Source organism: Ammospiza nelsoni, chromosome 3, assembly GCF_027579445.1.
Source record: "Ammospiza nelsoni isolate bAmmNel1 chromosome 3, bAmmNel1.pri, whole genome shotgun sequence".
NCBI classification, from domain to species: Eukaryota; Metazoa; Chordata; class Aves; order Passeriformes; family Passerellidae; genus Ammospiza; species Ammospiza nelsoni.
Genome location: NC_080635.1, coordinates 112497256 through 112518496, shown reverse-complemented (window position 1 = coordinate 112518496; position 21241 = coordinate 112497256). Strand labels below are relative to the sequence as shown.

The 21241-nt window shown below is 46.2% G+C and overlaps 1 protein-coding gene across 1 annotated transcript in view; it reads right to left on the bottom strand.

The window, feature by feature from the left end:
• XKR6 (XK related 6) overlaps nt 1-21241 on the bottom strand; it is a 180812-nt gene that overhangs the window by 6338 nt on the left and 153233 nt on the right. Inside the window, exon 2 of the mRNA XM_059468258.1 lies at nt 14883-15079. Within this exon, the coding sequence (XP_059324241.1) occupies nt 14883-15079 (197 nt within the window). The remainder of the gene's footprint in view (nt 1-14882; nt 15080-21241) is intronic.

The window sequence follows — 21241 nt, the reverse complement described above, 5'->3', positions numbered from 1 at the left end:
AGGGATGAACCCTGAAGTCCTGGCAGTGAGACATCTGCTCACCTACATTCAGCATGAGGAGGCAGAGCTCTACAATGTCCCTTTTGACAGATGAAGCACCAAGATTTGAAGGATTTACCCAAGATCTCGTATAAAATCCAAGCTAAAGCAGAGAGTAGTTCTCCTTCACATCACAGTGAGCTTGACAAGACATTTCAGACAGGATTCAGCTCCTACTGTAAATACTCACCCCAGGGTGTCCTGGGTTAAATGATGTCTGTTTGCTCAAAGGAGGATCAAAGCTTAGTGAAACCATCACAGGTGGGAATCCAACAATGTTTGAGATGCTTTAGGATATTCCAGACCACCATGTGGAGCTGGCAGATGTGACAAACTTGCATGCAGAGGACAAGAACATTTCTGAACTGGGAGCTGGGGTGAAGGAAGGCACTCAAGGCATTTCAAATGACACCAGCTGAGACTCAAAAAAATTCTGCCATTCTCAGGGGAGCTCATGATCCCTCTTCAATGATAAACACATGTGCAACAGGAAATGGCACAGAGAGATGAGAAAGCAGTGGGAAATAAGGCAGGTGTATAAAAGTTAAATTTCTGAGAATGTCAGGCCAAGGAATAGATTGTCTGAGAAAGGGAAACAAGAGCTGTTGCTTTGGATCATGAAAGCCTGGTGGACTTGAGTACAATGTAGACAGTGATCTGATACCAGAGGAGAAGAGCCTGAATGACTCTGAGTTCAAGGGAAACTGCAGAAGCTCACAGGAACACCCTGAATTTCATCCTGGTTTGGTTTTCCTCCCCTGGTTCCTACCCATAGTCCAGAAAAAAAAAAGGTCATCTCAGATTTGTAAAAAGGCTCTTTAGGAAAAAAAAAACCCCAATCCATCCACACGAAAGAATCAAAGCAATGACTCCCCTGAAATTGCCATTGTTGCTTTTAAAGCCTGGGAACAGAAATAGTGCAGGGAAAGCCATCCCTGTCTATCTGGCCTATTCCTGCTATGCAGGGTTTTACAACCACTCTAATGAAAAAAAATCTCACACACACACACAAATGAATATTTAAAATGAACAATACACCCATTCTGGCCTTACTCAGTGCTGTCCAGCTGAGGAGAGAGGATTTTCACTAGGGGTAGGTACAGTTTTCATCACAAATCCAGCTGCAGGTCATTGGCTGCCCATAATTTTGATGCAGATGCTGTAGCACATTCCCTGAGCATTTCCTGTGGTGCCTGCCCCTTTAACATTGAAAATGATGCCTGAACAGTGCTCTATTTCTTTTTTGACATTAATTCTCCTTAAGACTCCACTAAAACAAAATGGGAAGATACCAACATTTCTCCCGGGTGAGCGGGATGGCAAATATTGAGCGTGACACGAAACCTTCCCTCAGCCCCTGTGCAGAGGCTGCTCTTGCTTAATGCCAAGTGCCACATTTCAGTTCATCCCCATCCCTCCCTGGCTGCTCAGGCCCCTGTGCTGTGAACCCTGTTATCCTGTTTTCCCCTTTGGGTGGCACGTTCCTCCCTGAAGCTCAGTAGGAGACGAGGAGCAGGCTTTCATTTTGATGCACACGGAGTGAAAATGCATTTATACACAAAAGAGATCAAGGCAGATCCTGCTTTTGTAACAACAGGGCCTGAAAGTCACTCTCCCTCATTTTCTAATCTGATTTAATTTGTTTGTGTCAGAGTAAAAGGGGTCAGAATCAGACCCCAGGTCTGATTTTCATTGTTTCCTGATGGATTTTGATGCTTGATCTTTCTTAATTCTTTCCCATCCGATGAGGGAATGACTTTTGCCTTTTCTCCTTTATTTTCCCTCTTTATTTGTCTCCTTAAAAATGGACAAATATGGAACATTACTAACATATAAATAATAAAGGTCTGCACAGACTATTTTGCCTTTCATTTTCCTTGCTGGATTTCAGGACACTTCCTTAAACAGTTCCTCCAGTGTGCCACCAGTCCAGTATGGCAGATGGGAACTGTTCCATCTATGGTGAACATGATGCAAAAATCTGACCCAGGAATGGCCTCCTCACATTTTTGAGACACCTCTGTGCTCTACTAAGAGCTGGAATTACCAGGGACGAAAATCCAGATCTTTACACTGGGGAGACTGGGAAGAAATACCACACCAGTGTCCTGCCCTTTGCTCTTTTCTCATGGAAAATATTTTGGTTTCATCTGGTGAGGGGTGAGTTCACATCCTCAGCACCTGCTCCCTTGCCATGGAGATCCTCTGGGACCTTCCTCCAAGGGGTATCACATCCCCATTCTCCAGGACCCAGCTCACCTGGACACAGCATCACCATTCCATGAGAAATAGAAAACTGCTGATGACTGGGAAAGGCAGGATGCAAAGGTAACTCCTTTCAGGGACAGATTTCCAAGTAGGTCGGGATAACAAGAAAGCCTCCTACCACCAAATCCCACTGGAATGCCACACAAGGCTTGTGCTGGGTTTCTGTAAGGACAGCCCATGTCCAAGCTGGCACAAGGAGAGCTCTTGCACATTAGACCAGAGGCACATCCATATTCCCAAACCTTTCTCTGTGAGAAAATCCATGCCAAGGCACCTCCACAAAAGCTCACTCACATGGAGAGTTGCCCTCCAGCCCCTCAACAGTTAAAGTCTGGCTCATGTCCTGAAATGCTGCTTCCTTTTGCTAAATTAAGATGTCCTTGGTGACCCCAGAAAAGCCGAATCCCTCCTTAGTTCCTCCCCCAGCCCACGCCTCAGCACTGCCTTGAGGAAGCATCCATGGGGTCACCAGGGATTGTGTTTCCAAAGGCCTTGCTTTCCTTGCCCTTTCATCCTGCTGCCTCTCAGCTGTCCCCAGTGCCCCTTTTCCCTGCTGCAGGAAGGGGTGTCCAGCCACACTCATCTGATCTGGGCTCTCATTATCTAGGCTGCTTCTGTCGTGTCTCCTCCTATTCATGTTCTCTGTGAACTCAGGCACTCCAAAGCAGCTCCAACCCTGCAGCCATCGAGGCTTGGATCTCCTCCTGGATGCAAGCCAGAGACTGATCTTGCTGTGGGAGGCACGAGCACTCCAGGGCAAGCAGAGATGGGATAATCCACCCCCTGTTTGGGATTGTCCTCAAATAACCTCAGTGAAGTGTCAATCTCCTGTTCAAAATGTTGGCCCACCACATCAGGATTGGCAAAGCTTCCCCACTGTTCTAAAACCTTCTGTATGAAGATGCCCTGTCCATCATGTGCCTCAGTGTTTATTTCATGCCAGGAATGCTGTCTGAGACATGGGATGAGCTGTCTGGAAATGCCTCTGTCTCTCTATTGACTCTTCCTGGTGAATCATGGAATGGTTTGAGACAGAAGGATCCTTAAAGCTCACCTCATTACAACCCCCTGCCATGGGTACAGACACCTTTCACTCTCCCAGGTGGCTCAACCTGGCCCTGAACACTTCCAGGGATGGGGTTCAAACTGAAATAATCAAAGAAGAACATGGTAAGATGAATAGTAGATAACAGAGGTTTGACATCCACCAGCTCCCCACAAGAGCTCATGGAGGAACACTGAGTCTCAACGAGGTGAAGAGAGGAGAAAAGAGGATTGATGAGACCTCTTCCTGGCTCCAGGATGAGCAGAACAGCCCACAGTGGCTCCTGCAGAGCAGAAGCTGACAGACCCGACATGATCTGGGCATATTCAAGTAACACAACACAATGATTTTACACCACTGAAGGCCAAGCAGGCAAAACCAGCCCCCAACACCCTCCTGATGTGAGAAAGGTGCCATGGTCAGCCAGAGGACATCCTAGAACAGCCAGACAGAGTTACCAACATCCTCAAGGGGTAGGAGAAAGATAACATCCCTCTGTTACATCACTGAGAAGAAGGCTGGTCTCCAACAGGCCTGTGTGTACACAGCCCTCAGCAGCATGAAAATTCACTTTTTGCTTTCCATGACAGCCTTGCCCCTTTCCCAGGATGCTGACTGCAAGTATCTCAGGTTTTACCTATCTATGTAGGGAAAGAAGCTGCTGACACCTTTTCCAGAGCTGGAACATTTCTGGCTGGGGGAACAGGGGGAAATCTCAGTCCCTGTATAAGCAGAGGTCCACAAACAAGCCTCAACTCACTTGGCTAACTGGGGTCTTTGATCCTGTGTGGTGAATTGTCACCACAGATTGGCTCATAAAAACCAGCAGAGAGGAGAAGGACACATGGGAAGAGAATCTGGTGGTGGTATCTGAACCCCAAATGAGAAACAGGATTATTTGTAGACCCTGAGCCCAGCTGGCAGAATCTGCTATGCCCATCCTGTTAAAATCCCTCAAGAGTTGTATCCAACCTGCCAATGGGAATGGTTCCTGGACTATTTGAATTTGTTTTCTCATGCCTGGGAAAGCTTTGGGAAAGGGCTGGCAGGCAAAACTCTACCAGAGACCAATTTAGCACAAACACCTGAGTGCCAGTGCTTGGGCTCCAACACTGTTTGTGTTACAGGTATAGAGAAAATCTGATCACAGTCCTCTGTTTATCACAACCATGGTCGTATAATCCTTCTCATAATGCTAAAAATAACGTGGAAGACCTTTGGCTCAACTCCTCAATGCCTGGAGATAAAGCTTCTCATATTATCAGATTTTCCAGGCTGGGCAGAGTAAATTAGTCCAGGTGGCTTCTGTGTCTGGACAGCTCTGGGGAGCCCAGGCATGGAAGGCAGAGCTTAGGTAAAGGGTAATACAGATGTGGGGACAACTTTCTGGCAGAAAAATGTTATTTTAGCAGGACAGGGTAATCCTTCCAGGAATCTGGTGTCAGCTATGCTCCCAAAATTATGCCTGAGGAAAATGTCAGTGTGAGTCCATTGCTAGAGACAAATCCTGCCTTCTGCAGAGCAGCCTCTTCTGCAACAGATCCACCAGAGTCTCTGATGGGACTCTAATGGTAGAGTTCAAGGAAATGACAACACACAAACTCACTTTTTAGGGAGAACAATGCATGGCATATGTCTAAGAAATCCATTCAGGAATTTGGAGTGAGTTTGGTGATTTGGCTCAGTCCTAAAGAAGCTGGAGGCAATCAGGGAGCAGAGAGACACACACAGTGTTACTTTTGGAGTTCCTGTTGGTGTGGCATAAATGATATAAAAGTATTTATAACACAACACTATTTATTTTGAAATGGCTCTTCCGTTTTGAAACTTCCCCTAAATATTAAGAAAATTAAATGGAAAGGATTTACTGTTTTTCTTTCAGCAAAAGCAGATTGTTTTTTCTCACTGAAAGAACCCCCACTTCATCAGATGCTCCTTTGAGGGTGTTCATGAAGAACAGTTCTTTCCTTTGTGATTTTTAAAATCAGAATTTTTATTAATCCTACTGATGGTGTTTTCAGTGTCAGTGTGGGGCTGCATGGATGGTGTTTAGAAGAGCTGCTGTTGTCATAAAAATTTGGGTTGATGTGGACCAGTAACCCACATTGCAGCAGCAAGGACTCAAGTGCCAAAACCTCTCAAGGATCTTCCCACCATGCCCAAGTTCACCTTTTCCCAGTGCATCCTCCAGAGATCCTGAATCCGACAAATCCCTGAATCTCAGGTGGGCAGGGATGGCACTGCAGCTGATAGAACACTCAGAACCAACAACCATGTGCATCCTTGTCTTCTAATGAGCCACAGACACAAAGGAGAGATGGTCTGCCCTGAGCTTGGTCTAAATCCCTCCAGGCACCAATCACCTGGGTTAATTCTGCATTAGAAATGTGCTGGGAAAGCAGCAGCCAGGATTTCCCGGGCACAGATTAGCTTGTTTGGAAATAGAGCATGAGAACTGCTCTTCGTGTCTATTTTTGTCAAAAGCTGCATGGATTGCTACTCTTTTCAGTCCGAGGTGCCCTCTGCACAGCCACCACTGTAATTATAAACACTTTTGAGTTAAATCCATGTTAATCTGGAGCCTTTAAATGCTGTCTCAGAATGACACTGACAAAGAACCCCACCTGAGCCCCTAAAAGTGAACAGCCACACACGAGAGGATGCGAAGCTCCTCGAGAGACCCCGAGAGCTTTCATTGGAAATGCTCCACCAGGATGCTCTGACAACACCTCCAGCAAGGACAGGATTTAACTCTGTGCAAACAGACCAAAAAATCCCTCTTTGTAGCGTTAGAAGGCAGGGCAGTCACAGAAACTTGGCTCAACCTGACAGGGACACAACCATCTCTAGAAACTTCCACTGCTATTTCCTGTTGAGAACTTAGTTTTTGTCCCTTTGCTAATTAAAATTGTCTTTCTAGAACAAAAGGCATAAAAACCCCACCCAAACATGGTTACTTCAACAGGTAAGAATAAGATGGCAAAATCCAAGAGGGGTTATTCTTGGAGGAAAAAAAAAACACATTTCACATTCATCAGCTGCTTCTTTGTGAAGGGCACTTTAGTTACAACTTTCAGTGGCCAATTGTTTGCTAAGATTTTCAAGTATAGCAAATCCAGCAGAGCTGCTTCCAGTTTGAATCCTGAAAATATCAGAAGGAGCCTCCTACACTGAGATTTTTCAGATCTAATTATATTTGAGCTCTACTGTTAGGAATCCTTAGAAGAGAAACACACCTAAAGGAACCACTTGCATGCACTGAAATGGTGAAAAAATACCCCAAACAAACTGTTTTGCTAAAAAAAAAACAACACATGGCTCCATTTAGCACAAAATCTTTTCTCACCCATTTCTAGGAGTAGGGATGGTTGGCATGAAACAGCAGGACTCTACAAACATGTACAATACATGTGCATTTCAACACTGCAATCTGACATCTGTTACACCCTTATCCTGTCACTCCTTTTCTTTTTATTTCTGTTTTAATTCAGATAAGGACTGCAGACATTGGGAAACATGCAAACCTGCCTACTACAAGTTGAAAGCATCCTGTAATTCTACAAGTAGGGGTTAAAATAGTATGAAAAAGAGAGGAGCAGCACCCCAGTGCTGGAAAGGAAAGTCCAAAGAGTTCCACTGTCTGCTTTGGAGACCAAACACAAGGATCTCTTTTTCCTTAGCCTAGATCTGGGGCAGCATTGCACCCTGCACCCAGAAGTCAGCAACTAAGCCAAGCCTAATTCTGTGGACTGCTGAGTTCTGTCCCAGCCTTTGAAACAGGGTGGCCCAGAGTGCTTGGTGGGAATTGTTCTTGCCATCACCTGAGCCAAGCACGGGAATTGTTTGGGTTGGTGTTGGCTGCCAGGAGCTAAAAATGTGCCAGGGGCTGATAATTGAAGCAGAGGATGAACAAGATCTGGTGGCTGTGCTCATGTTCTGATGTGTTTTGGTTCATCAGCAGGGATGAAACCCAACAGACTTGTCCCAGGATTGGGAAAGCAACATTTCCTGCCAGGGTTTTGTGAGGGAACTTCCTGCTGAAAACAGCTCCCACAGGCTGTTCCTTGGGGATGAGACAACATCAAGGCAATGCTCCAAAGAGTCTGTGACAGCACCAAACAGGGATCCTGCAAACCTCTGGTAGGTGGCTGGGCCTGGATGCAGAGCAACTGCAAGCAATTAGGGAAATAACTTCATCCCAGCTCTGATGGGAAGATGAAGGGACCCAGCTGGGATCGCACTCAGTGGCCAAAGAAAGCGGGATCCATCCAGAGGTGTGTCAGCAGTGCACACTTTGTAACCTTACAGTTTATAAACCTCTGATGTTGTGCAGGGGAGCCTTTGGTGGAAATGCCTCAGCATAATCCCAGCTGAGGGGACTGGTCTCTGAAAAAGAAGGAGCCTCTCAACATTCCTGGGGAATGCGCAGGGCTGACATCTATGAGGCAAGTCTGGCAGAGTGTTCCTGTGAGGGGGAGTGACAAAGTGGCAAAAACGGCTGTGGTGCAGCTGGTGCTGTCTCACAGTGGGGTACTGAAGGCACCAGGGACACTGATCTCCAAGTATAACAGCAGGAAACTCTTTCTCCCTCTGCTTCCCACATTTTGTATGCTCTGCAAAGACCTATGTGACAGGTAGCAGGTCACAACTTGGTGTCCAAGTTCTTCAAGGGCCTGGAGTGACAGGACAAGGGGGAATGGCTTCAGATGGAGAGAGAGAAGGTTTAGGTTGGATATTGGGAAGGAATTCTTATTGTGAGGGTGGGAGGCCCTGGCACAGGTGGTCCAGAGAAGTTTTGGATGCCCCTGGGTCCCTGGAAGTGTCCAAGGCCAGGCTGGATGGGACTTGGAGCAGCCTGGGATGGTGGGAGCTGTCTGTGCCCATGTCCTTCACACATTACGTCATGCTTATCCTGGCTTATCTCCTGGGTCTTTTTGCCTTCTGCAAATATTTTTGGGACCTCAGTGTACACCAGACAAGGGCTTCTGTGCCTGGTGGCTGTCCCCCCTCAGTGACCCTCTGTGTGAAGACATGGATGTTTTGAGGGCACTGAGAGCATGTGGTTGGTCAAATGCCAGTTGGGACAAAAGTAATTTCAGGAGATTTCTACTGACTCAGTAATTTTGCTGCATGCACAGACTCAGAGCTGTCACCCCAAGCTAATCATTAAAAAACAATTAATAGCTTCTGAAGTGAGACAATTCTTTCCTTCAAAACTTGATGATTTTGAGTTGCATCAACCTGAACTGCTCCACCTCTATCAGGGGTAGAAGCACAGAGTAGTCCCTGCCCAACAGGGCATCTTTCCCATGTTTTTTTGGACATCCCAGAGCCTGTGTGGCGTCTTTTCCATGTTTTCCTACACATTCCAGGGCTTATGTGCTCCCTGTTTATCTGTGCTTTCCTAGATTCCTGACAAGAATCCCGCACTAGAGCAACCTGAAGCTAAAAAGAATTGCATTTCACTAACCAACAGCAGCTTTTTCTACGCTCTTATCCCAAACCTCCCATGAGAGGTCTATCTCCAGAAAGCCTGCAGCATGGAGTCACCAAAAAAAGTCTGAATTTCCTGCCTGGAATCTGCTTGACAAGAACCCAAACTTCTCTCCATGCCTCATTTTCCTGGCTGGCCCCCAGCTCCTGGGAACAGCATGAGCTAATGCTGTTGTAGTGCTCTGATGATGTAACCCCTTCCCAGTGATTACCACAGTCTGACAAAGCCTAAAATTGGCAGCACTGGCCCCCTGCCAGCTCTGTCCCGTGAATGGTGACTCATCTTTCCTGGCTGTGCCATGTCCTGTGTGTGACGGCAACACGTGGTACCGAACAGACGGGGTTTTATCAGCACTCCAGAAATAAGAACCAGAGACATGGCAAGGTGGTGGACAGAGAAGCTGCAGGTGGGGATGGGTGAAGGGATGATGTCTTTCTTTGGGCTGGCTCCAAATCCTGCTGGAAAAAGAAAAAATAGCTGTCCCTGGCTCTGAAAGCTCCTGGATCCCACGGCACCGGGACAATACGGCTGATGATGGGACAAGCTGTCCCATGCCAGCGTGCCTCAGGCTTGGCCTGCTCTCAGCATGCCAGAGCAAGGCGTCCTCAGTGCCACTGCCAACTGTGGAGATGGCTTTTTGATGCTGCTGGGAATTGGCCAGGCACCAGAGGCTCCTTTCCAGCAGGGCACCAAATTGCTCCCTGTCATCCGGCTTTGGTGGGAAGGAGGGGAAGGCAGGAACAGAGCCATATGCCCCAGTCTGGCAGAGCACTGGAGTCATATGAGTGGCCTCCCAGGCAAGCTGCTTATGAGTTCAGAGCTATCTGGGCCTCCTTGGGCTGCTGGTGAACATTTAAAGGGAAACTGTGGTGGAGTCAGGACAAATTTTCAGGGCAGATCACCCCAAATCCTCCAGGCCCAGCAAGTACATCCCTTTCCCACATGGCAATGAGCAACTGCTTTTCTCCTTGTGCTTCTTCTGTCACAGGAAACAAGGCCTGGGTGATGGAGATGTCTCCCACTTCTTTTAATCCCCAAGGAATAACATGAGAAATAAGGAAAAAAGAAAAACTGCCTTTGGGCCAGAGATGCGTTGCATCTCTTTTTCCTCATGATCTGTCTCAGAACCTGAGCCAAAGCCCAGAGTGGGGCTCTGGTAGATCTTGTCCCCACCTCATCTCCTGTTACTGAGGACTTTATAAGGCAAAGACTTCTTTAGAAATACAGTGAAGTTCTCTTGGTGGATCTCAGGAAAAATGCATCAGTCAGGAAGAGGATTTCTGCTTTGCAGAAATAGGACTTTCCCCCACAGAACCTGCAGATGCCATATTGAATTTTGTACTGATCCCCACAGGATCTGGTGCCTGTGTAGAGCAAACCCTGGTTTATTTATGAGGTTATGGGACTCTGCACAAATGGGGGCAATTTTGTGTTGTGAGGTCACAGAGATTGGGTTTGGGGGTTTGGATTCCTGTTTGAACATTGTTGGACACACCTGTTTGGCCTAGGCCAGCATGAATGGTCTTACACTAACTTTGAGTGTTCCTTCAAGTGGTGAAAAGGATGAAATTTCAAATCTCATGAGTCTTTTTTTCACTTTCACTGGAGACCTGTGGATTTTAGTCTCCTCAGTTGTGTTCAGTGTTGATATCACTTGAAACTCACATTTTTGAACACCTACAGGCTGAAGGTCGCTTTCTAACTCAGTTGACCAGCTGAGTCTTCTAAACTAAGTGACAGGATAAATTATCTTTAGTTCACCCCTGCAAAAAGGAATCATAAATGATTATAAATGGTCCCCAGACATGGCACAGATGAGGGAGAATGTGATAAAAAATAGGAATTCACTTTGGGAAGAACCAGATGATTTGCAAATTCCACCAGGATAAATCTGCAGCCAGCGCACATCTGTATCTGAGATGTCTGAAATCCATTTTAAAGCCTAATTTGTATCACTCTGCTTAAATAAAATGACCCCCCAAACCCCTAAGTTATTGTTGCTTTTTCTTAAATACATGAGCAGCTTCATCCTACTTTTGAGGGCTTTGGAGAGTGCAAACACCACCCAAAATCCCGGAGACTCCAGCAGGACTTTGCAAAAGGAAGGCTTATGCTGCTAATCTCTCTCAGATCAGCTGTAGGGTTGTTGAAGAGATGGACACAGCATCTGTGGAGAGATGTGGGGTTTTTTAGAGGGAGAGACCCTGTACTGAAAACTGCAGCCTCATACAGGCAGAAATCTTTGTTTAAAGAACTTGTGACATGAGTGGAAGGACGTTGGTGCTTCAGCTACATCTCATTAAGATTTAAAGAAGCCATGTAAAAAAAAAAATTAAAAATTGAATGGAAGCAAACCTCTTTAAGAGGAGATTTATGCCAGAAAAACTGGAATCCCTCTCACCTCCCTGTCTGCCTGGAGGTTGAGTGTCTCCTTTAAGCTGTTTTGATCTGCTCCTTCCCATTTGGCATAGAGGAAGCAGCACCTCTGTGGGGTGAAGGGGTTAAGGATGGTTTGTTCTGCAAGGAGTGAGGTGGATTATCTGCTGGGAGTGATTATGGAATGAGGATCTGGGTTGTTGAGTTTTTTCTGTTGTTAATGCTATGTTTTCCCCCTGCAAATACATGATTTAAATAATGGGAAGTCCTCTGGCTGTTGTTGCCCAGGTGTCTGAGAGATGGGCACCCTCTTATCCTCTCCTAAACCTCAGACACAGTGAGGATGACTGAGGGACAATGCTGCATCCTCTCCAGCATCCCTTCCCCTCCTTCAGCCTCACCCCAATGATAGGTATAAATGCATCAGATTCCCTGGAGAAAAGGGCTGCTGCTGGTTGAGCATCTCATCCCACCCTCTTCAGCTGCTTTGGGCATGAGCTGTTCCATGTCTTGGATCCATCCTTATTCCCTCACCTTCTCTTGACTCTGTTTTGGGGCCACCCAGCTGTGGTTGTAGCAGATAAATCCTCCACAGAGGGGCTGCATACCAACACCAGCTCCTTCCACATGGATATTCAGGAGATTATGTTGCTCCATTTGCTCCACCAACCAAAGAATTCCAGCTCAGGCTCTCAACATTCACCTTTCACTGCCCACCTGATGGAGTTCACAGAGTTCTCATCTCTTTTCTCTCAATGCTCTTTTCTGTTGTTGCTCAGACAAGGGCAGCTAAGCTGAGATCTGCTCTGCCTTGTGCTGGGGATAGGATGAAGGAATGAGCCCTGACTCTCATGAAATCCCAGCTTGTCTTGTCCCAAGCTTTATTGAGGCTGGGTAAACCTCAAATTCCAGCTCCAGCACTTCTGCTGCTGGACATTCTCACTTTTGGGTGAAACTCCTCCATTCTTTGAGTGCTGAAGGAACAACAAATGCAAGTCCTACCCAATCCTCTCACAAAGGTACCTCTCATGGTCAAATAGTTCTTGCAAGGCATGATGAGGTTTTTCTTTCTTTCACCCACCCAATAGATTGAAACCCAGGAAATTAGGCATTATCCTGGTGGTATCACTTTCTACTCATCCTTCCAAGATCAGCCCTTTCTACCACCATGCTGTGTGGCAGAAATGCTTTGGAGGAGATGCTCTGGATCTGAGTAAAGAAATAGGACTTTCAATGTGTTCACTCTTCTTTCCTCAACAGCTCTCTTAACACAGGAATTAGGAGACAGAAGCAAAACCTCCTGATAGCCATTCCAATGACTCCCTTTCTAAAGCTCCTTAAATAGAAGTTGACCTGTTTGGGGAGAAGTGGAGCCTGGGCTTGGCATTACAATCCAAAGAGCAGGGATGGCTGGCGCTTGGAAGAGGGATGTATGCCACAGGAAATGGTGAACTGACCTTGTCTGGCACTAAATGAGTCCATAGAAGTCTGTGGGGCATGTATGGAAGCAGCTGGAGTCTGGACACATCAGCAGAGGCAGTACCTGGGCTTTTAAGCCCTTCCCTGGGCTGTTTTCTCATTCCTCAGGGATGCAGCTGATGCTGTCCCTGTTTAAAGGCAGAACTGGCCCCTTCCTGTGACGAGCCATGCTCCCACAGACTCGATGAGCCAGGAGAGACTCGATTTGATTTTTAAACACACTGCCTTCCTAACAGTATCCATCTCCCTTTGCTTTTCCCCTGCTGGAAGTGAAAATCTTCGATGCTCCCTTTCCCAACAGCTCCTCTCAGCATTTAATTTGCTTTTATATAATTATGGACTGGCTGCGAGGAGGAGAAGGAGAATGAGAAGGAGGAGGAGGAGGTGGAAGAGAGAAGCACTGAACGTGCATGGAGGAGCTCTAGGAATCCTTGCGCCGGAGGAGTCAAGGAGCGCTGAGCAAGCTCCGCTGCTCTCATCCATCAGCGCCCGCATCCCTGGCACGGGTGGGGAGGGAGGCAGGGAGAGGATGCATTGGGGACCTGGTGAGCTCGGCTGCTGGAGCGTGGCAAGCAAAGAGCCCTCCAGGGCTTGGGGAGGCAGGCGGGGACGTGCGCTGCCTTGGAAGAGAGCGCTGCCTTGGAAGAGAGAGCGCAGCCGGCTCGGCGCGCTGGATGGAGGAGCGGAGGAACTGCAAAGCCCAGGAAGGGAGGGGAGGGGGATGCTGGAAAAAAAATGATGCAGCTCGTTCAGTGGATTAGGCAGCCGTGCCTGGAAGTGGCAAAGTGAAAGAGCCACGGATTTGAAAGCCTGGAGGGATTATTCTCCCGCGTTGTCTGACTTGCGGCACAACACAGAGGCCAACAAACTTCACCCGGCGCTTTCTGTGGCAAGCCCAGCAATCTGCAGAACGCCCTGGCAAACCTCCTGGGCTGTGATTTCTGCATTTTCAGTTGGGTTAATAACGTTGGAAGCAGCAGGAAGAAGGGGGCTGGCAAATGTGAGCCATTCTAGCAGGAGTTGTAGAAAGGCATATTCATCATGTCAGCACTTTGGAGGCCTGGAGAGCTCGTGATGAGAGGTTTCAAGAAAAGACTGCATAAATAGGAGGAGGGAAGCTTCTATAAACAACTGTGATGGACATGCTGGCAATACAGGGGAAAGGGAGAGTGGCTGGCCTTCCTTGATGCTGTAGATAGTGGTGACCTTGGCAAAACCAGCAAAATTTAAACCCCAAAGGAAATTCCAATTTCAGCTCCCACCTCAGCTCCAAAAACTCCTCAGAAATGACAGGCCCCAACCAGGCTGTCTTTGGGAAGCTGAGTGTCACCCTATGGTGCACGAACTGAACAGAGGCTGAATAACCAAGCAGCTCCACTGCTGGTCCTTGGAAAGGATGGTTGTCCCTCAGGCTGGTCACGCCGGGGCTGGGACAGGGCCATGTCCCCCTTAGCTGGGACAGATGCCCCATGCTGAGCACATCACAGTGGTGGACACTCTGGTGGGCACCAGAATTGGCAAAATATTCCCTATGGAGGCTTTTAAGCCTCCTCTTATCATTTAATTGCCTGTCCAACTAAACCTCCATAACATCCTTGTCCCTACACAATCCTCTCCACTGCCTTCCCCTCCTCTTTTCCTGGGCTTGGTGAGAACCATGGTACCAATGATAAGACCTTTAACTCCTGGGCACTCATCAGAAAAGGCCCTACAGCATTTAGCTGTTAAACCCCCCTTTTTTTACACTTAACACCATCAGAGCATTGCATAGGCATTGAACCATTTGTCCTCACAACACAAACTCAAATCTGGCCAGTTTTATCATCCTACTTATGTAAGGAGGGAAACTGAGGCAAGGAATGGTCATATTTGCCCGGTGCCAAGCGACAAACAAGTGGTGCCACAGCAGCAGAGCCTGCTTGCCTCCTCCTGACACCACCATCATTCCTTTAGCCTGGACTGGGTGTGGAAGAGCTGAATCCCATCTTTTCCTTGACACTGACTTGTTTTTTTCTCCTCAGAGGAAACCAGCAGAAATTTTACCCAGCGAACTCAGCAGAGATTTGTCCCAAAGCAGCAACCCCCAGCCAGGGTGGGAAGTGAGCAGCACATCCATCAGCTGCCAGGCACTGGGAGCAGAGGGGAAAGGCTGGAAAGGTGGGGAAGAGAGGGACCACTTACATGGTAATGTTTCTGCACGGTTCTTTTGGATCATTATGCAGAGCTGTAGCACCAGTTGAGGGGCGCTCTCGAGGAACGTTTCCAGGAGGCGCAGCATGTTCACGTCTGCATATTCGTACATCATAGCCCAGTAGAAACGCCGCTGGTGTTCCTTCCTCCTCTGGCTCTGGATCCCCAGGTACATTGTTCGGATATACCTGCAGGGGACAGGAGGGAAAAGCTGGGTGTGAGATGTTGGAGTTGCAGCAAAATCTGTTTCTGGGGTTCTGGGGAGACATTGGGGTTTGCGTGGTTCTTCCGCTCCCGTCACTGTCATATTTTCTGAGAAATCCCCTTGCCCAGGATTCTTCTCCTGGGAAGCTGAGAAGCCCCAGAGAAAAAGAAAAATAATATTATCTCATTTGCTTCTCCTGTATTTGGAATGTGGTTTGGAGATTGTTTATCCAATATGTGAATTGGTTTTATTTAATGACCAATCATGGTCCACCTATGTTGGGACTCTGGAAGCTTTCGCGAGTTTTAATTAGTATCTTGTTAAGCCTTCTGTATGTATCATTTCTCTATTCTTTAGTATAGTTTCAGTATAGCATAATATAATAGAACATAACGTAACATATAATATAATATATAATATATAGAATATAATATATATAATATATATCTAATATAATATATATAATGTATTATATATAATATAATGTATATATTACATAATACATAATACATAATACATAATACATAATACATAATATATAATATATAATATATAATATATAATATATAATATATAATATATAATATATTATATATTATATATTATATATTATATATTATATATTATATATTATATATTATATATTATATAATATATAATATATATTTTATTATATATATTATATATTATATATAATATGTAATATATTATATATTATATATTATGTATTATATATTATGTGTTATGTATTATATATTATATGTATATTATATATATTCTATATATATATAAAATATATATATAAATTAGCCTTCTAAGAACATGGAGTCAGATTCATCAATTCCTCCTTTATCCTGGGGACCCAGCAAATACCACAGGCTCCCTCCTGTCAGATCTGAGGAGGACTTTTAGAATCTGACTAATCATTAATGTTGGAAAAGGCCTCCAAGATCACCAAGCCCAGCCTTAAACTCATTGCCACCCTGAGAACAAGATCATATAATGAAGTGTATTTGGTGTTGCAAGGGTGGGAAAAGTTTAACTGATACCACCCAAATGTGAAGCCTGGGAGTAGGAAGTGCTTTTGAAATACAAGAGAACAACACCCTCACCTAATTTTCATCACAAGAAGTGAACCCACATGAAAAATACTGGTCCTAACACTTGGAAGTGGCTTGAGAGACCATCTAAACCCCCTCAGCACTCTGGTAAGGAGCTTCACTCACAGACCCCAGAGCTCAAGAAGTGTTTGCACCCTGCTCTCAGGCTCACTGTGGGATTCTTGAAGTTGTCCAGGAATTGGAATCTGACAATCCTTGTGGGTCTCTTCCAGCTCAGGATGTTCTGTGATTCTATGATTTGACCCTGTTTCATCATAGGTGGAGCAATGAGACACCACCTTCACCTCAGCATGTGTGTGACCCACAGATGTGAAAGGCCACAGTTTGTCACTGGTCAGCTTTGAGACTTTGGGCAACGTTGGAGTACAAGGAGGTGTCTCATGCACGGACAGGCACAGCTCTACCATTGCCTCTGTCTCAGGACTTGTGGCATTTAAGAAAAAACCCTAACAGAGTCCTTTTTAATGCCTGTTGATATCACAGAATCCCAGAATGGTTTGTGTTGGAAGAGACCTTAAAAATCATCTTGTTCCAGCTCCCTGCCATAGGAAGGAGCACCTTCCACTATCCCAGGTTGCTCCAAGCCCTGTCCAGCCCAGCCTTGGACACTTCTAGGGATTGACAATCTAATATTGTGCCTTCTTCCTTCTCATCCTGAATGGTGGCTGTAACCCCGTTTGGGATGGGAACCATTTCACCTAATGCTGCTCATCTGAGCCAGTCAATCGTCGGAAATGTCTCCTCCCGGGACTGTTCATCTGTCCCAGCTCGGCTGCCAGCACGGCAGAGGGATGAAACGCCTTCTGGATGCTCTGGGAGGGGCTCCCGGCACAAGCTTTGGGGTTTGGCCAAAACGATTAGATCATCCCCTGGCTCTCGGGCGAGACTGCACAGCCGGGCAGAGCAGGAGGGAAGGACGAGAGCCTGGAGAGCCTCCGGATCTCCGAACTGCACCCAGGATGGGGAGCTGGGAGAGAAACAGAGGCAGCTCTGCGAACCCTGTCCTTCATCCAGCATCTTGTCCTTCCTGACCGGCACAGGAGGTGAAAAAAATCCCGAAAAGAGGGACCGCAAGGACACCAAAAATGACGCAGGAGAGCCACCAGATGGGGCTCGACACTCGAGAAAATGCTGCGCCAGTCACACGACACTGGTGTGACATCCACAGCAGACCCCGATGGGACGGAGATGGCCATGGGGCACCTGCTCTCCCAACACGCCCAAATCCACCACCTGCATTTGGAATCTCCATGGAAAGACCCCAACCCCAGGAGCTGCAGCATGACACAGGAATCCTGCCTTCCCTTCAGCCAGGAATTAAATAAATGCAGTTTAGCTGGAAAGGCAAAGTCAGGGAGAGTGTGGTGGCTCAAGGAGAAAGCAGAGAAAAGGAGAATGCAATGGTTTTTGTAATGTTAGTGACACAGAGACAGCAAAAACCAAGTGGTGGTGTCCATAATGTGCTGCCCACTGGCAAAAGCACCATAACCTCTGCCAAATTCCACCAAATTCCACCAAATCCGTCCTGTAGTCCTGGATGGTCTCCCCCTCCCCAGAAGCTCCCATTCCTGCCTGTACACAAAACCTAAACTCCTTTTCAGAAGGTTAAACCACTCATTTCTCATCACCTCAGCCACAGACAAGAAGAATTTGTTGCTTTTCACCCTGCAGCAGTCTTTTACCTGTTTGCACATAGTTGCCATGTAAACCTTTCATTTCTCCAGATTAAAAAAAAAAATCACAGTTCCATAGAATCATAGAATTATTAAGGTTTGAAAATATCCCTAAGATCATGGAGTTCAATCATTTCCCTAGTACTGCAAAGGCCACCACTAACCTGTGTCCCCAAGTGCCACATCCACATGGCTTTTAAGTCCCTCCAGAGATGAGGACTCTCCCTGACCAGCCACTTCCAATGCCTGATAACCCTTTTTCTGAAGGAATTCTTCCTGATGCCCAACCTGAACCTTCCCTGCTCCATCTTGAGGCTGTTTCCTGTCATCCTGTCCTTTGTTCCCTGGCAGGAGAGCCTGACACCCCACAGCTGCCCCCTCCTGTCAGGAAGGTCCCCCTTGAATCTCCTTTTCTCCAGAAAAAAATTCTCTCAGTGCCTTCTCACAGTTCCTATTTCCTACACCTCTGCTCTTCCACAATGCTGTTCCCAACAGCTGTCTCCACTTTTGGGTTATTTTAAGACCATCTTTACTTTTCCCAGCCCCCCATTTGGCTGAACCAAGCTGCAACAATGGCATTGGGCCACTCAAAAAGATTAGGAGGAAATTATCAGACAGGACACAATGTCCTGCAATAATTTCTCCTGGATCTCTGGGGTTAGGGTGAATCTCTAGGGATTCACACCATCCACAGTTTAAGCACAGATTTTTCTTACTGGCCACAGAAAGAGGACATCACACCAATCCATGGAGGCAGAATGCATGGGAAAAATATTCAAATTCATGGGATTGACACAGTGTCCTGATCCTGCCTCCACCAGTGGCAGTGGCACAAACACCAAGTTCTCCCTGACTGCTGAGCCCACAGATTTTGGCAAAGGTCACCTGCATTGTGCCTCTTCCATGGATGGGGAAACTGAGCCAGAGAGCACCAAAAAGATGCTCTCAAAGTTGTTTTGGCATCAAATCTCAGATCTTTCAGTGCTGTCCCCTGCCTCTAATACCACATGAGTGGAGCACAGCCCTACCAGCTGATGCTCCTCCATCCAGGGTGGACATAATTCCTTCACAGCATAAATCCCAGCCCTGCCCAATCTGATCCCAAAGGACAAATCTGTCCCTATCCCATGGGGCTGTGACCTCAGAAACCCCTTGGCAAATGTTGGGCAGTGTGAGCAAAGCAGCTCTGAGGACCATTTGCAGCAAAAAGTAAATTGACTTAATTTTTCTTTCTCTTCAGTCCATGAAAAAATATGGTGCTCTGTTTTTAGCATCCCTCAGATTCAAATCTGGCAAAGAGAGGAAAGGAATGACTGAGATCCTGTTCCTTCCTCATGCCAGTGGATTGTGATAAAAGTAATAAAGTCATATTTCCACCTTGTGGGCTTTCGGCAAGTAATAAATACCTGCTTAATTTCTACTTAATTAATCAACATAAAATTTCACCCAGCTCCAACATTGATAATTCTAAACCCTATTTCCAAACACCAATGTACAGAACTGGTGTAAACAGTTATATTCCAGGTCATCTGTTTCCTTATTTTATTTACTTGAGGGTCTTTCAAACCTTTCCTAATATTGGTTAAGTGTAGACAACTTAAGAAGAATTAAGAAAAAAAAAAAAAAATCAATGTCATTTCACCTGAAATTCATTGTTCCCGGTCAAGCTGGTGGCAAACAGGCTTCTATAATTAGGCTTTAAAATCCATATTCAGGCCTGATCTTCAATCTTTAGCAACATGATGCTTCCTCTTATGTCAGTGAAAACCATTCACTGCTCTGTGCTTTTGAAAATCAGACTAATTTATTTATTTAAGAGCTTAATTTTGGATACAGGAGCCTAACTTTGGCCTTTTTTTTTTTCTTTTTTTTTGAATGCTGGCTATTTTTATATAAGAGTGTGTGTATTTGTGTGTATTTTTAGTTCTAAGTCTCATCACGGCTTCAAGAGATAGAATTTGGGGTTGTGAGGGGGATTGGGGCAAAGTTTTTTATTTTTTTTATTTTTTTTTAGTGCACAAAGGATTGGCTGTCCCCTCCCTCCTGGCAGGGCTCCCAGAATTCTTGTTGGTATAATTACCCTCACTCTTATTTACTACACATGTCACAGCAGCACACGAACTGCTGGGGTCAAAGTCACTGCTGTCCCCGCTCCAAAGTGCCTTTTTAAGGAGCCAAATCCACCAAATGTGGTCAAATAACCTTTGGAAAGAGCTGCAGGAGCCCACCAGGAGGGAGAAGAGGAGATGCGATGCTCCTGCTGTAAAAACACAACCCACCCTGAGCTCTGTGGAAAAAGCTGCTCCATGGGGATGACAGGGGTTGGATTCTGGAGGCTCTGGTTTTGTGTCACGAAATGAAGCAGTCCCTGGCCAGCTGGCAAGGATCAGCTCTGTGTGGCTACATCCATCTAATTTGCCCTGGCCAAAATTTCCAGGGGCTGTGTTGATAATTTTACAGGGTGAACTACTGCAGGGTCGTGCCTGGGCCTTGGCAGGGTTGGATTTGCTGAGGTGGCACCAGGAAATGTAGGAGGATGCCTCTGGCAATGGGCTGGTTGAGGGGAGGAGGATGAGTGTCAGAACCCAGGAAATTCCTCTGGGGGGAAAATTCCCAGGAAATTCCTGTCCAGGGACTCAGAGACCCTGGCCCAGAGCCCAAGACCCCTGTGCCCTTGATCTTGACCCATGGAAAAAATTACCAACCTTACATGAGGATCTGCAAGCCACGAAAGTTTAAGTAGAATGATAGTGAATTTATCACAGGGTGAAAAATATATTTTTTGGGGTTTTTAGAATGGGGGTTCAGGGGGCAAGATGGAGAAATCTGGGCATGTCCAGTCTTTCTCCTTCTTCTTCCTAACCTCCATCTTCTGCTGTGATGTTGGCACTTTTGTATTGGTTTAGAGTAGAAGCTCACTGTCTAACATAGGTGATAGGTACTGGAAAGTAATTATAAATAATGTATATGTAGTTTTTAGTATAAAAAGATTCTGAGAGATGAGGATGGGTAAAAGGGTCAGAGCTCTCTTGGGAGCCCAGAAAGGCACATTAGGACAGGCCCTGGGCTGTGCTTTGGGGCCAGGAGAGTCCTGGTGGCCTGTCCCACACAACCACAAGCTGACCAAGGACAGGAATCTCAGGCTGTAACAGTCTGATCATCTTTCCTGAGGCCAACAGGCCAAGATTCAAGAAATGAGCTCTCTCATCCTCCAAAACCAGGAAACTTCCTCCATATTCAGCACTGGGAATGATTCCTGGCCCTTGTAGATTGCTGAAACCTGCACAAGTTGTGATGACTTGGGAGAGATCGAATATGCCTGGACCATTCTAATGATTATATTCAGATTTT